Here is a 17,487-nt window from a genome sequence, read left to right on the forward strand (position 1 = left end):
GAATCAACTCTGACACCTTTTGGGAGGGAATTGGCAAGGCCCGGTTTGCCAAAAGTCCTGGGATTTCACATTTTGCACATGTGCTCTCATTTCACTGTGTTTTAACCCAGGTTGCTGTTATATAGAGCATTTTAGCAGCCTTGATCTTAGAGACATCAAGACCATTATTCCTGTTGTTGCTCTGATTTAGTGTTACAGCTGCTTCCTCTTTATGTGATTTAATTTGAAGTTTCAGCCCACCAGGGGGCTATTGGTCCCCACCTATGCGGCTTTAAGAACTGGCTGCTGTTTTCTGCATGGATGTTATTTCCATTCCTATTCATAGTGATTTTTCCCCCTTCTATATTCATCCAGCAACAGCAAGGCACTGTTCCAGGAACTCGCTCTCTCTACATAAGGTGCAACATGGAACCATTTGGATGGAAAAATTATAAATTAAAATTATTCTGTTCATTTTAAAATATTCATATTGTGTTGCTCAAGTGCCAGTAACTGGAAAATCAGGGATAATGTCCTGTTTTTATAACCTCTTTCAGAGTGTTTTAAAATCCGTATATGCTGTTACTTAGCCATCTCTTTTCCTGGAGTGGATTTTGTGATAAGATTAAAAACAAAACGGGATGGGGGGGTGTTGTAGGAGTCCACTGTCTGATGTAATATTCAAATAAAGATAATACTACTGATTGCAACCCTTCTTCTTAAAATAGAAAAATATTTACTCCGTGTGCTGGGAATATTTATAAAACTGTCTGACTACAAAGGTAACCTATGAGCATGGCAGACTATTCCTTTTGAAGAGAAAAGTTTTTATTAAATGATTAAAACTAAGCAAACGTTTATTGATTTCTGGAACTACATATTTAATTGAAATAGAGAAAACCTGTGTGTTCACTGGACTACCAATCTGCAGATTCTGAAAACATCTCCAACTTTTTCAATAGGGCTGTTTTCTTGTTTGTTTGTTTTTGGTTTTGTTTCTGTTTTGATGCCTCTAGTTCTCCATGCTAAGTTATTGATTCTTTAATTGCAGGAAACTAAAATTTTGTTTCTATCCTTGTATTTTCTGTGTTGTACGGGTGTGTTTGAGGATGTGCATGTCTCAGAAAGATAGACCCTAGGGAAAAGCGAAATATGTTTTTATGTGGTTTGGCTGGTTTGGGGTCAAGTAAATATATCTCTTATTCTAGAGGAAAGAGTACTTATTGGAGATCTCAGCTCCGTGTGGATTTTTCCACCTCTGTGGAAGGCATTAAACAGAGTAAAAGTCTTTACTTTCCGCTTCTCTTTTCTGTAGGTTTTTAGGTTCACAGTCACACAAAAGCCATGTGTTTTGTTTGTTGTCTCCCTTGGCTGGGAATATTTAAATGTATTTTTAAAATTTTTCTCTTCCATCAACTGACGACAATTTAAAATTATAATTTGAAGACTCTTTCTAGAAATGTACACTTTTGGGTCAGGCTGTCGTCTTTGTGGGCCTGGTGTGTGTGCCGAGGTTCTTCTGAAGCAACAAATCACTTTAGCATGAACACATTTCACAGGGCTGTTTCATTGTTGGTCTTAGCTTTGTGTGAATCATTTGGCCTTTTAAAATAGGCTAATCCTTTAATCGAATATGCTTTCAGAAAGGTTCTGAAAACCTGGGTGGCTCTTGTTAACTCAATTTTACTCGTTTTAAATAATACTAGGTTATCCAGACGTGTTTCTTTTTGATTTTTGAAAGGATGTTATTGCAGGCCATAATATTTAAAGTCAGGATTCTCCGTAATAACAGTAACAACAAAACACACACGCATTCTCCTAAAGTCTGATTGATGGGAAGCAGGACGCAGCCTGCCAGTAAACAGGTTTTTCAGCACAAATACTTGATACAGCAACCGACTTCTTTGAACACTGCAATATAGAGCACTCTATTCTTAATTGAATAAAGAAAACAAATTAGAATAGTGGCTGCAGGAGAAATGGGTACCTCATAATTAATAATTTGTGAGTTAAACCTTAACTACACTTGACATTTTTCTTTGGGCTGGCGACAGACTGATTAGTGAGTTAACTCCTGGTAGCACCTCTTCTGCGCAGCGACTGTTTCAGTTCCAAGGCTCACGGTGCTCCATAAAATAGGTCTTCATTGTGATGGGATTGTCACTTTCGTCCTGATCAAAGTGCTTCGGAGGAAGCGCGGCTGAACTGATTGGCTGTGAATGTTAATCACTCCATAGGACGCACTGATAATTTACAGCATTGTGGTAACTCTCTGGTGTTCGTAAAATGAACTTAATAACCCAGTGCCACCACGGGATAAGCTGCTTTTTCTCTGCAGTTGAATACCCCGCCTGCCCGCATAATGGTGTTGAGTAATACTGCATTAAAAAGAGCGAGCAGCTATATCATGAAGGAAACAGCTCTGCAGCGGATTTGTTCATTATCTCCTTTGATTCACAGAGGGCGTTTGTGAGATATGGTTGACCAGCGAAGACACGGGGGCTTACGGCAGAGACATTGGCACCAATCTCCCCGCACTGCTGTGGAAACTGGTTGAAGTGATCCCTGAGGGAGCGATGCTGAGGCTTGGCATGACAAACCCACCCTATATTTTAGAGCATCTGGAGGTAAGGCAAAGCGCCCCATTTCCCTGCTCACACAGACACGCTCCAGCCCAAGACAGGGTGGCAGCCTCAGCAGCATCGTACGGTTACATTGAAAACCTCTTGCACAGGATCATTATTATTTTATTTTATTTTATTGTGGTCCTGCGTTCCTAGGAACGAGTGGAGAATTTCAGACCCTCCTCTGCGTCAGTCGCACATCTTGATTTTGCGTGCTCTCCGTTGATGAACGTTGCTTGGGTTTTCCAGCGCTCGCCCCCTCGTCACAGTTCTTTGTTTCTTCTTCGCAGCCCCTCAGACTCCCGTGGCATAAGTGTGCCTCGGTTCCTCCGCTCGGTGCCCCGATCTAGTCCAGTCCAGGCGTGCTACGGCATTGCATTCATTTTGCATCCGGCCGTGAGCACGTTATGGGAACCGCTGTTCGCCCTGGCGGTAAGGGTGCGGGGCTGTAAGTGTGCGGGTGTTTTAAATCTCCTCCCTTTGTCTGGGGATGGTTAGGGATGAGGTGGGATCCCAGAGAGACGCAGCTTGGTGTTCCTCTCCTTGATTCTCTCGTGGTCACTGTGAACACGAAGGGGTCATGGCGACGGGAGATGCCTGGTCTCATTTGTATCCCTTCCCTGGGTCAGGCGCTTTCCCTCAAGGAGCTTACCGTGAAGCTTGAAAAATGGACCCGTGTGCAAGTATCTGGTATCGGATGACACATGCCACAGTAAATATGAGCAAGAAACAGGGACATTTAAGTGAAAAAGTGCATGCCAGGATCCATGACAGCTATTTGAACAATAAAATAATTACATTGGACCCACAGTTCTGGATAAGAAATTTGATAACTGCTATTGGAAAATCATGTGCAAAGTATAGAAACAAGTCGCTTATACTTTTTAGATTTTTTTTTTTTAAATTTGACAGAGAGAGATCACAAGCAGACAGAGAGGCAGGCAGAGAGAGAGAGAGGAGGAAGCAGGTTTCCTGCTGAACAGAGAGCCCGATGTGGGACTTGATTCCAGGACCCTGAGATCTTAACCCACTGACCCACCCAGGCAGCCTGTCACTTATTCTTTTATCCTCTGTGTTCTTTACAGTTGTTTTGGGCAGGAAAAAAACATTCCCGAATCTAAAAGCAAGCATAGCTGCTAAAATTTAATGCCCAGATCCCAGTGAACAATCAACAATGGTAAGATTGTTTCTGTTGACTTGACTGGAAGCCTGTACTTGTTGAAGTTGTGCTGAAAAGCCTCCCTTACATCTGCAACGTCTTTTAGAAATTCTGAAATCAGATTTGGTAGCAATCTGATTGCTAATTACAAATACACAGTGAAGAAATACAGCAGTTTCACTTTTGTTATTCACATATCCCCCAGCCAGATCTTTTTGGTAAAGGGATATGATAGGTTAACTTTAGTGCTTTGGACAGTGGGGGACTGTTAAGATTTGCTATTGAAAAACAAGTTGCAAATGTATCAGTTTATACATAAGCCTGTGACCCAACACTTGAATAAAGCAAGTGACTTCCCTCTAAAAATCAAATATGGTTAAGTCCTGCTCCATTTGAAGTAAATATGCTAGATGTGTGGTTTGAAACAGATCTCAGTGAGGACCAAGGGAACCCCATAGTACTAGAATCAGCAAAGTTCAAGTAGGGAGTAGACATAAAGGGGAAAATCATACATAGGTTCCGAGATGACTGAATAAAGTACATCTTGGAATGAATTCAGCGCTTCTGTTAATTGCAAGGTTACAAAAGTAAATGCTGCATTTGTAGCAAATCCTCTGCCCCAAATCTGAAGTAGTGCCAGAGCTGTTGACCTCCACATGCATGCTCCGGGAGAACTTCTGAAATCAGCAGAAGTTGCTAAACCTAGCTTTACACTTCACCTGGAAAAACACCAGATGTTTGGTTCATACGTCGTGGTTGGGGTGACAGCAAGTTCTGATTGTTGTGACATTACCCTTTGAAACCTCTCGCTGTCTGGTATCTATAATGTCGGCCTTCCCTCCTCCACTGCCATCTTGACAAGGCAGGGACCTCGTCATTTCCATCTCTGGGTGTACCCGACCGAGTGGTGGTTCAGTAAATGAGTGAATCAAGAATGAGTCATGGAAGGGCCTTCTTCAAAAAATAAATTAGAGAGCCCACTCTATAGCCTCAAACTTTCGAGTCTTAACATTTGGGTCAGAAGAGGCTACAGAAGATGACAAAGTAAGTGAACTTCAAGGATGAGAGTTTGTCCTGAAGAAAAGCCACTCACTCCTCTGTCCTTGGTACGCTGGGAGTCACCCACCCTGTCGCACCACACCAAGGGAGTAGGAATCTAAGGGAAAACAGGAAATGAAACAAATGAGCCGAAGTGTGCAAGAGGAAAACTACCCATGCCTACCTGAAAGTACAAGCTTGAAAAAGCTTCCTTTGACATCTGGACAAGACCTTCGCACCTTGTCCAGTTCTTCTCATTCTCCCCTGAGCAGGAGAGCCCAGAGCGCGCCATGTTCCCCAGACACATCATCCATTGTGTAACAGGAAAGGGAACTGAGCTGTGGAGCCTTCCTTGGCTCCTCCATGTGAAACAGGACGTCAGGGAAGGGGGGGAGCCCAGCCGCGCTGAGCCTCGGCCCGTGCCCACCAATATGTTGTGCTTCCTCATTTTCCTCTCGCTAAGCTGAGGGCACGCTGCTGAAATTACCTGACTTATCTAAAGAGTGCTGGAGAGAGTTCACCAATAAGAAAAAAAAAAGAAAACAGGAGAAAAAAAAATCAAAACAAAAATAACACCCGTGAATGACAGATGGTGATGTCTTTTAAACTGTGGGGATAGAAAGAGCCCACTCTTGAAACAACTCCTCATGCTTTAAAACCCTCACAGTGAGGGTTCCTTGAGAATTGTATTGGTGGGAACATGCCTTCTCAGGTTTCTGAAGATGCTTCAGGCTGCAGACTTTAATTATAGAGGATTTCACTGGGCTCTTTTCCTTCTCCATTGTTCTGTTTACTTCACATTCACCGGACTTTGCGATCTTCCTTAAAATGTTTTACCAGCTTGCTTGCTTATTTTTGTATCCATGTATTTAATTGAACAGCTTAAAGGGGAAATTCTTCTTCTTCTTCTTCTTTTTCTTTTTTTCTGAGAGAGAGGAAGAGAGCAGCGGGGAGCACAGAGGGTGAGAAGGAATCTTAAGCAGGCTCCACGCCCAGCATGGAGCCCAACATCGGGCCCAGTCTCACAATCCCGAGATCATGACCTGAGCTGAAGTCAAGAGTCGGACACTTAACCCATCAAGCCATCCACATACCCCACAAAGGCGAAATCATTTAAAGGAAAATATCAGAGTTTCTGTGATTATTTAAAAGTACAATGTGGAAAAATAGATCTATGGATAATAGGAACAGAATAGTTGATTAAAAAAATAGATCTCTTGATAATAGGAACAGAAGATGCATATTATAGTTAACATAGGATGTACTTTTAAGGTATTATCATGAGTCTAGGGCCGCCTGATGGCTCAGTCAGTAGAGCATGTGACTCTTGAACTCGGGGTCACGAGTTCAAGTCCCATGTTGAGCATGGAACCTACTTAAAAAAAAAGTCTAGCATTATGTGTGGCACTTTATATAGTAGACATTAAATAAATGTGTAGTGAATGAAAGGGAGAGAGGAAAATTCTTAATCCTTAACAGGCAAGTAGTTAAGTGTTGTTTGGAACATCTATAAATCCTAATTTTAACATATTCCTGCCTTAATAAAATAATTTGGGATGCATTTTAAATGATGAGATAGTTGACAAAGAGATAATCTCAAACATCGTACTTACGTATATGTATCTTTGAAAAGCATCCTCGAATTGCAGAAACCTAAGTATAACCTCATGCAGTACTTACTAAATATGGACATGAGGTCAAAACAATAGATAAAGCAATGGATTGAAACCTATTGGCTCATCTTAAAGACCTTGCAGACCTGTCTGTTACCCATAGGAAGAGGATACGCTCTTTAGCTTGGCCTACAGGGGCCTCAGGATGCCTTCTTCCAATGCATCCCTGTGTTCCCACGGCCTTGGTACCCTGTGATGTCTCCTGTATGCTGTGGCTTTTTCATCCTCCTGAAGTTTCTACTTGAACTTCTGCTCTTTCCGTTCCCACCACGCAGTGACTGTTGGTCGTAATGACGGAATCAGACGTACTGCCGTTTGCTGCTCCGTTCGTTGACGCATAGATGGCCCCCACATGGCAGAAGAGAGAGGTTTTTGTGCTGTGTTTGCTCTCCTGTTGACATTATGGAGGTAATAACCGAGGCATCTTCCTCTTGAGTGAACTCTGACCTTACAGAGGGTGGGGTGACTGGTGAACTTGCGCATTCTTGAACCATGTTGCTTCGTGTTGCTCTCCTGGTTGTAGATAGCCCACAGCTAAGGATGAATTCAGGCAACATGGTACCCGTGAACCCCACAAGGTGTCTAGAGGCCAGTGGCAGGGGCACACTGGCTACCTGTCCTCGGGCTCCAGATCTCTGGTACCTTTTTTCAAGACTGCCTGATAATAACATCAGTACAGTTTGTCGACTGGTCGTTATTTTCAAGAAACCACACCGATTGCTTTCCACACATTAACTCTTTTCCTTCTGAAAATAAGCTACTTATAGAGATGTTATTCTCCTGATTTCACTGATGTAGAAGCTACATCTTAGAACACTTTAATTATTGGTCAGATTATATAACTGGCTAGCAGCTGGACTCTTCTTTTTTTAAAGATTTTATTTATTTATTTGACAGACAGAGATCACAAGTAGGCAGAGACAGGCAGGGGGGGCGGGGAGCAGGCTCCCCGCTGAGCAGAGAGCCCAATGCAGGGCTCGATCCCAGGACCCTGAGATCACGACCTGAACCGAAGGCAGAGGATTAACCCACTGCGCCACTCAGGCGCCCTGGACTGTTTCTTATCCTATCTGATTTTACAGCGCTTTCTGCTTCCTCCATCTTTCACAGAGCGCTCTCTACCACCGCCCAGATTCCCACCATGCTCTGTCGGCCTCCGTCCAGCATCCCTGTGTGGGCATTCATCGCCCTGCTCTAGCATCCCTCACTCACATGTAAACCCAACAGAACTGTCACCACCTTTAGGGAGAGGCCATCTTGGTCACCTCTTTGCACTTGGGTGCCTGTGACGACAGGCCTGATGAATGTGGATGGAACGATGCATAGCTCTTCCGGACTGCCTGTCTCCTGAACGTTGCAGTATCTTCAGATCTGTGCCGGGCATCTGGTTTTGGAAGACCTTATGGATGGTTGTCATGTGTGTTTCTCACTTAGGAGTCACACTTCTTTGAGGAGATACGAGATGGTGAGGGAAGATCCTTCTAAGGGATCCATTTTATTTATTTGTTCTGCTAGCATTCATGATGATAGATAGTATCTTTAGAACTACCTGAAGCAAATGAGCTCACTGTATGATTACTTAATTTATAGATCATCTAGGCTCTTAGCTTCTTTCTCCTCCTTCCCGCTCCTTAGCTCTCACTGGTTTTTTTTTTTTTTTTTCCCATTTTGTTTTCTTTCTTTCTTTTTTTTTTTTTTTTTAAATAATCTCCCATCAGAGAAGTCAGCAGTGGATGGTCAAGAAGGAGAAATTAAAATCAGGCAATTTGTCTTGTTTTTCATTTTATGGGTTGGCTGGTAAGGAAAAGTTATTAAAGCTGTTGACTGGGCAGGGATAAGGGAAGGATCTATGGATTTTATTTATCTAAGCTGTTCGGGTTCTCCCTGTGTTATGAATAATCTGAAATAACTCTTATCTCCCTTAAGATTCCTACATATCTTAAAATTGTATCTGAATTTTAGTATATCACTTGCAGCCTGGTCCAGAGAGGGCAAGTTGATTAATCTGGATCATAAATAAATACTTGTTATTAAGTACCTAACTACATTCAGAGTTATGAGCAAATCAGATTACTTATTTTTCAATTTATATTACTCTGGGAAATATCACTAAAATTACTATCCACATTGCTATTATACCACATTTTATTTAGCTTCAGTTAAAACATTTAGTTTTTTACAAGATTTACATTTAGTACATTTATGTTATGTTATGTAAGATGGATCCTAAATAGTGATGTTTAAAGTGTTGTATCTGTTTTTGGTTGAGAAATCTTGTAATGACTAATAGTTTTCCACTACCCTTGGTTTTTATATATTTGATTCCGCTTAAATGATCGTACATTCTAACCTAATTGGATATGTATCAAAATTAATTTATCTGGTAAAAGACAATAAATACGCCACATGGTAATTTATGAGCACTAATGATATGTTTGGCTTTGCAGACTTCTAAAAACTTCCTCATGGTTTCAAAATAATAGCAGTTTCAGTACTTGCTGTACCTCTGTTGTGTCAAAGCAATACAGAATTTCTAAACTGAAGTCGATAATTCACATGGGGGCCCTTAAAATTATTTTTCCTTATGGCTTATACTTTTCAGAGTAACAGAAAAACATGCAAACAGACTTTGTGCTGTTGTATATAAAATATTTCCCCTTTTTGATAAATGGAAGGACAGGCCAGGTGATTTATTTTAAGCAAGAAGGTGGAGAGGAGAAATCTATTTCTGCCATCCAGATCGAGCTTTGGGACATCAGTGTATGATTCGATCTGACTGTCGGCTCCCATTTTCCGGCCAATTATAATCCTCAGCGCTTCGTTCTTAACCTGGCATTTGTGAATTTCAGGAGGTCCCTGACACGTCTGAAACTGGAAGCCAAAGTTTGTGCCTTTCTGAAAATCGAGTGGAGGGGAGACTCCCTCAAATACTGAAAGGCTTTTCTGGGAGCCTAATGCTGAGTGCTGGGAGGGAAGGGCAGGGAAGGATGGGGGGCAGGCCCCAGCGCTGTTTGCCACATGATTCGATGACTTGTGATGACAGATGAAATTAAAATGCTCCTCCGCGCAAGCGTGATTGCAAGCTCCTTTCTCCTGGGCCTGGGCTGAGCAGCAGCGCAGCTTCAGTGGGGCCATCTCCGACCCTTCCATCTCTGCCCTGTCATTGCTGTGACCCTCACTTGATTCCTCGTCACCTCCCAGCCTCAGAGCTCTAGCCCTGCACAAGAAGCCTAAGCTTTTCTCAAGCCCGACAGCCCCTCTGAAAAACTTCCATAGCGTGTTGCTTCTTACTCTAGTCTCAGTTTGCAATATTCCTTCTGGGTGGTGAAGCCTTGTGTTTCTTTGCAGATCCAAGGACCTAGAATAGAAATGAACTCAGAAACATACAGACAGGATCTCGGCAAGTGACTCTTTGTGTCTGCCCTCACACCCAACAGACTCAACAGGTTTCATCAGGAATTTTATGGTCCTCATGTTTTCTGGGGAAAATGAACCATTTTGTGGATGAATGTTCCTCATGTTGAAAATTCTAGTTACATCTGTCTTCCTGGGAAGTGCAATGGAAAATGCATTGGTTTAACAATTCTATTTGTATGGCCATCAGTGATATATAGAGACCTACCCAGTGGGCTTCTCTGCTATCTCAGTTCCCATTTCTGAACTACCAGATAGCACAGGTGGGCATCTAGACCCTGTGTGGGAATATAAATGATCAGATCATCTTTTGTTATGATGAAGATGCTTTAATCCACTTTGTAGTAAAAACTTTCTGTATTTCTCAATCTCTAATATCATTTTTCCCCTTGCATTGGCCTAAAATTTTGAGTTTTGCTCATGAAATCCAGTAACATGTGGATATTTATTCTTTTGGGAATTTTTCCTGGGAGGACATTTCCTGAGAGGGAAAGTACATAGGGATAAAACATGTGTCAAGATGATAAGTGAAAAGGCCCCAGCAAATGCTTTTGTAAAGAAAGTGACACCATGGTCAAATATACGTACCCATGTCTCTCTCTATAGAGATCTTTTAACAAAGCAAAAGACTTCTGTGTATATATATGAACATACATATTAGAAGTTATATAATATATATTATTTATTAAAATATATATAATATGTAATATAGTATACATTAGATATATTGAGAATTATATACGTGAAATACTTTCTAGAAGACTTCGGGAATATTCTAGAATACTTGAAAAGACTGCAAATTTACATATTTCAGTTGTGGCATACAAATGTTCCTATTTCATCTTTTAGTATTCCTGTGTATATTTCCATTTATAAAGGAGGGTATTAGATATGTATGTGGTTTAATTTGCATCTTAAAAGGCATTTCACATTGCCATTCCCCTGAATCCTTAATTTCACAGGAGTAGCTGAGAAGGCTTCCATGTCACCTGTCAAAATTAGTATAGTTCAAACACCACAATACACCATCTGTGGGCTTTATCTTCCTCATTAATTTAGGAAGTCACTTATGCTCAAACCATTGAGAAAGGCTGCCTTTGACTTTCCTTCATAAGCACAGAGAGCCGCCAACACACAAGGCAATCAACGGTCATTCCTTTACATTTTTCTTTTGATTCTAGGATCATTTCTCTATTGATTTCTTTGCTCTGATAGCTTATGAAAGGCTACCTTAGGCACTTGCTAATTCAGCACTTAGTAAAATGAAATCCTCATATTTTATATCAGGTGGGTAATGGAATTTTCAGATGATTCATGGTGTAGAACAGAAAGGTTGGTAATGAAGTTAATGGTTCATAGAATGCTATAGTGACAGTCTGCATATTTTCCAGAAAGTACAATTTCTTCGTTTGCGTCTATTCGTGTCTAATCTACTAAATTGTTTCTTCTAGGTCCCAAATGTATCTTTTCTTTTCCCCACATCTTCCTTTGCGTACCATAATCGGCATGAAAATGTTAAAGTTTCAAAATTGAACTCTGAAATTCTGTAATGCCATTTAACAGTAAATAACGATTGTGCCCTAGATTGGAGACGTAAAGGTTTTAAAATTATTATTATTGTTAAGAACTCCTTTATTTGCATGTCATATAGCAAAACTGTCAAAAAGATTAAATGGGCATGAGCGGTCCCTGTGCAATCAATCATTTTCAGTATCAGAGTTGCTGTATGTGGTCCAGAGAAAATCAAACTGTAATGCTGAAAGTAATTTTTAGTTAATTTTTCATTAATTTAGGGGGGAAGTCCATTCTGTTTTTTTTTTTTTATAGCATATATTTTTGCGTGTTTTTAAAAATCACTGAAAACTTTGCCACATGTAAAGCAGTGTATGATTACAGAGAAATACTGTGGATAAGTCTCTCTCTAATATATGGCAACAAAGAAAGAACTTCCTAATTACATGTTAAAATGTATCTTTAAAAAAGTAAGCTTTATATCAGCTCTTCTTACCCCGTGTCATATGGAATATCAGCCTTCATTCTGATCACTTGAAACTTCAGACATTAGTCTTCTGATTAACGTTTAACTGTATTTTCAACCTTCATTTTTTTCCTGCCTCAACAAAGCCTTTTTTTTTTTTTTTGTTCCTCTATTCTGTTACTGCCCATGTGTCAGTTTCCTAAGGTTGATGTAACCAAGTACCGCAGACTAGGCTGCTTAAAATGACACAGATTTATTCTCGCCCAGGTTGGGAGGCCAAAGGTCCAAAGTCAGAGCGTTGGCAGGCTCAGTTCCTTTCTGGAAGCTCTGAACTGAGAATCTGTCTGATTTCTCTGTCCTAGCTTCTGGTGGCTGCTGGCAGACTTGGGCATTCCCTGGCTGGTAGACACGTCACCACAATTTCTGTGTCAGTCTTCACATGGCCTTCTCTCTTTGTGTCCAGATTTCCTCTTCTTTAGGGGTACTAGTCATTGAGTTAGGGCCCACCTTAATTAAGTTTGACCTCATTTAAACTGGGTGATATCCATGAGGACCCTGTTTCAAATGATCGTATTTATAGGTACTGGGGATGATGTCTCCAATATATCTTTTGAGACACAGCGCAACCCACAACAACCGTGTTTTGCGGTAAACAGACATTTTCTAGGATGCCATTTTAATTCCATTGTTTTATCTATGTTAATATCCGTGTGTGTGTGTGTGTGTGTGTGTGTGTATAGTTAGTTATTTTCTTCCTGGATGCCTTAGAGGTTACAGTTAATACCTTAATTTGTAGCAGTCTACTTTGAATTAATACCAATTTTATACTAGTATACAAAAACTTTTATGTATACCTTTGTTCCTTCTCCCCTTCTGTGCTGTTGTTGTCATACCAGTTACATTTTTGTACAACGTATGCCCATCAACACCTTTCTTACATTTTTTTCTTTAGTGAGAGAGAGTGTGAGCAGCGGGGGTAGGGCAGGAGGCAGAGGCAAGTGGGAGAGAGACTCTGAAGCAGGTTCCATGCTTAGCACAGAGCCTGATACGGGGCTCCATCTCATGACCCTGAGCTCACAACCTGAGCCGAAATCAAGAGTCAGATGCTTAACCAACTGACCCACCCACGTGCCCCCTCATCAACACATTTCTAATTAGTGCTTTATGCCATTGTCTTTTAAATTACATAAGGTAAAAAACAAGTGTTACAAACAGAAACCACATTTATACTGTCTTTTCTATTTATCTGTATAGTTTTCATTACCAGTGCTCTCTATTTTTTTCATGCAGATTGTAGTTACTGTTCTAGGGTCCTTTCATTTCAGCCGGAAGAACTTCATTTAGTATTTTTAACATAGGTCTGCCAGCCATGTAGTCTCTCAGTTTTTGTTTATCTGGGAATGTCTTAATTTTTTTCTTCTTTTTTTGGAGGATCCCATCTGTAGATTTAGAATTCTTGACTAACAGTCTTTTTCTTTCAGCCCCTTTTATGTCATGCCCGTGCCTTCTGGCCTCTGTGATTTCTGATGAGAAGTCAGCTGTTAATCCGATTGGGCATCCTGGTGGGTTGTGAGTTTCTCCTCTCTTGCTGCTATCAGGATTCTCTCTTTGTCCTTCCGCAGGTTGATTGTGAAACACTTGGGGTAGATCTCTTGGAGTTTATCCCACCAGAGCTCCCAGAATGTATAACGTTTTTCTTCAAAAGTTGTGAGGCCTTTTTGCCAGTATTTCTTCAGATATTCTTTCTGCCTTTTTTCCCCTGCCTCCTCCTGGAATTCGTATTATTTGTGTGTTGGTATGCTTGATGGTACCCCACAGATTTCTGAGGCACTCTTCATTTTTATTTATTCTTTTCTCTTTCTGTTCTTGAGTCAAAGTAGTCTCAATTGACCTGTCTTCAGGTTTGCTGACTACTTCTTCTGTCTTCTCAGATCTCCCACTGAGCCTCTTTAGTGAATTTTTCTTATTTCCATTGTTATACTTTTCTTACCAGAATTTCTGTCTGGCTCTTTTTTACAATTTCTTTCTCAGTTTTGATACTCTTTATTTGGTAAGACATTATTCTCATGCTTTCTTTTGGTTCTTTAAACATATATATTTTTCTTCTTTGAACATATTTAAAATGATGATTTAAAGTTGTCTGATAAGTACAATCTGGGCTTTTGCCAGGACAGTTTCTATTGGCTGCTTTTTTTCCTTGTGTGTTTTGCATGTTATATATTTTATTTTTTGTTAAAAACCAGATATTTAAACAGACATGTAAGCATAGTGTGGAAGCTCTGGAAATCAAATCGTCCTCCCTTGCCTGCACTATGTTGTTGTTATTGTTATTATTGTTATTTGTTTAGTGACTTCTTAAAATTTAATTCAGTAAAGTCTGTATTTTTGTTATGTGTAGATAGTGAAGTCTGTGCCCCATTAGTTTAGTGGTCAGCTGATGGGTAGAGGTTTTCTTAAGTGCCTCAACCTTAAATCTCTCCCTCTTCACAGAGGAGCATACTGGAGCATGTCCTAAATGCTCAGTCAGGATGCTTACAGCTATGTCTTTAGTTTTATTTCCTCTTTGTGCAAAACTTCAGTTGAGCCAGAAGTGAGAGCTGAGGGCCTTCTTGGGTATTTAGCGAGCCCAGGCACAACCTCGACACACACACACACACAGTCAGTCCTCTGTGTGCTTGTAGCCCTCTAGAGTCCTTACAATATGTCAGGGTTTTTCAAAGCCCCCTCTGGACATCACATTCCCTAGTTTTTCCTGTTAAGCTTTTTGGTTTGTTTATCATTTGCCCTAACTTATTCACAGCCCCAGGCAGCCCTGATGTTGAACAATTGCAGCTGATTATTTTTGACAAATGCCCCTGGGAAAAAGGCTGTTTTCACTATGTGAGTGCCAGGTCAGGTTAAATAAGCAAGCCGAGTGAGTAGAGTCGTCCATAGAACCACTAGACGGATCAGATAATGACAGTTTTCTTGGAATAGGGCTTTGAAGGAGCTCTGACCCTCTTTTGTCCCCTCCAGTGGCTGCCCAGCTGCTGGTTTTCACCATGATTAGAGGCTGTTGGTTTTCAAGGCTACCGCAGAACTGGGGAGTGCGAGGAGAGGAACGGGCAAGTTTAAAATGCCTCATCGCTCTTTATGCCTACCAGGAGTCCTCCATTTTCTTTGCAAAAGGCTACCCAGATTGCTACAAGCCTTTAGTTAATTTCCAGAATTCTGAAAAAATTGATTTTGACCATTTTGTCACTACTTCATTGCCTCTATGGAAGAGAGGATTTTCAGAGTCTTTGCTCTGCCAGTCCTTCTCATGTCAGTAAATATTATTTATGCCTCGAAACGGGCTGCCTATATATCTGTCAGGCCATTAATATGTTGGGTTAGTCCATTTTCTTGCTTAATTTTTGTGTTCCATGTCAAAGGTGCCATCAATCACTTAGGGTGCCATCTGCCTTCCTAACGCTTTTGAGGAGGAGCTCATGTCATTAGAAGGTTATTGACAGCAAAAGATCACTATTAATTGAGTCTCTCAGTGGCCTGTAACAAACATCACCCTCACAGAAAATGCAGAGATAAAATGTAGACCTCATTAGATACTCACAGCTCTGGGCAACACATGGGAGGTAATGTGGCATACATAGACTGAATCTTGACTATGACCGTTGGTTGCTTCCCGCTCTCTATTTTTAATTGATTCTCTTATTAAAAACTCTATCAAATAGTATTTTTAAATTTCTATTCTAATAGATAATCCAACTTCTACAATCACTATCTTTTATGTTGCTGAAGTTTCTGTTTGTCTTGATTCCCAAAAATGCTTTGTTTTCTTGATAATGATGTGCCCTTCACAAGGCTATGTTCCGTCATCTGTGTAGCCTTCCAGAAAACTTTGCATATCAATTGATTAGGCATTTGTTAATCAGAAAGATGTTTGCTGTTGATGTCGATTTACTAAACTAAAAAGATACCCAGTTGGCAACTAGCAGCTATAAACTTTAGGATTTGCAATAAACCACTGGAAAATACTGATAATTTGGAGATATTTAATACCAGGGATTAATGAGTCATTTTGAAATGTGCAGTACATTGTTTCACCATCATGAAAATAAAGACTTTAAAGTGCCTTGGTTTTATTACCAGCATTTTTGTTAAAACATCTATATGATGTTTTTATTTATTCTTCTTCCATCTTGAATGGGTCATAATTGTAGGAAGTGTTCACACAAGTAGAAAACCCGAGTCTAAATCAGTTTTGTCATTAATCTGTTCGTTTAGTTGAATCATGATCACTTCATTCACATCTAAGTCTTTCTGAAAAGGGAACGCCATTTTGAAGGGATTTAACTGAATGAAACATTACAAATTTTCCATTTGATTTCTCATTCTGAGCCTTCTGAATTCTTTTCAAACTCATTTTACTTGGGTTAAAACTTTTAAAAAGTAGCATTTTTTTTTAAAAAAATGTGTCATTTCATTATTTGGTATTTGGTTTGAACTAATCATCTTAACACTTGCTTTCAAGGTTATATCCTATTTATAGAAACCTTTGTCCCTGAGGCCTAAATCACAAGGACTCCATGAGTACAAAGAGTTTCTGTAGCGAGTGTGAGGAATCACTTCCTAGACTTGCATCCACCATCGAAAACCTGAGAAAGAAGCATTCTCTCAGATAGCATGGCCCTCCACACTTTCACATGCTTTTCATATTGTAAATAATGCAGCATAAAAGTGAACATTGCAGAAAACCATTATCACAGCGATCTCTGTGTTGTTCAAGAGATGATTTGTCTGCAGATGGACTCTGTTCGTTCCCCGCCTATGGCCCTGGAGAGGAATTGGGGGTCATTTTGGTGGCCGGCTCCATGAGTCCTCAGACACCCCCTCTAGCATCAATTCCCAATCACACCGGGCTTGAGGCGCTCTCCACACTCTGAGTGAGCCTTCGTGAGTTTCCCAAGGCACCAGCTCCTCTTTTGTTTACTCTCAGTTTTACTGATGGAAGCCTATAAGTTTCTTTGTACGTCTCTCCTTCTCAAAGTCCTTACTATTTCTGGAAAGAAGTTGTCAAAAGAAAACAAGATAAACATTAACCTACTTCTGTCCCTCTTGCTCTTACCGTCAGCCTACCCCACCTTCTCCTCTGTCCGTTTCCTCAGTGGCAGGTGCATTTCCTGCTTGGAACATGTGTAATCCATGTTAATACTGGGACTTCAGTGTGGGGTAGCTCATGAGCCTCTGTTCTCTTGTCTTGAGCAAGGATCTTGGATTTGAGAACTCAGAGGGAGTCCGTAAAAATAGAACTGAGTGTTGCTGATGGGCGGGGTCCGGGCCATTCTTTGATACTGTCCTGGATGTGATTGATTTGGGTGGGGCACTGGACAGATTTTCACATTTCTCCAGGTTTTAGTGTTTTCAGATATCAATTGGGTCATAATAGCAGTTACCCTATACAAAGAATATTAAATAATGTGTCAACTGCGCTTCGTGGGATCCTATGTAGATCTAGTATTTTGTTTTAGCCTGGAATAGAGTAACACCTGTAGAACAACCAATGAATTATGCATAGAATGCTTAGGATAGTACCTGACGCATAGAAAGTGCTCAATAGCTATCTGCTGTTATTATTGTTCT

The 17,487-nt window shown here is 40.6% G+C and overlaps 1 protein-coding gene across 4 annotated transcripts in view; it reads left to right on the forward strand.

Annotated features, from left to right (window-relative positions):
- Positions 1-17,487, forward strand: part of CDKAL1 (CDK5 regulatory subunit associated protein 1 like 1) — a 647,814-nt gene that overhangs the window by 400,400 nt on the left and 229,927 nt on the right. For all 4 annotated transcript variants that reach the window (XM_013060790.2, XM_045085085.1, XM_004761260.3 and 1 more), the window contains one exon: positions 2,440-2,606. In XM_013060790.2, coding sequence (XP_012916244.1) covers positions 2,440-2,606 — 167 coding nt within the window. The remainder of the gene's footprint in view (positions 1-2,439; positions 2,607-17,487) is intronic.

Source organism: Mustela putorius, unplaced genomic scaffold (assembly GCF_011764305.1).
Source record: "Mustela putorius furo isolate JIRA1106 unplaced genomic scaffold, ASM1176430v1.1 tig00000831_pilon_pilon_pilon, whole genome shotgun sequence".
Lineage (NCBI taxonomy): Eukaryota > Metazoa > Chordata > Mammalia > Carnivora > Mustelidae > Mustela > Mustela putorius.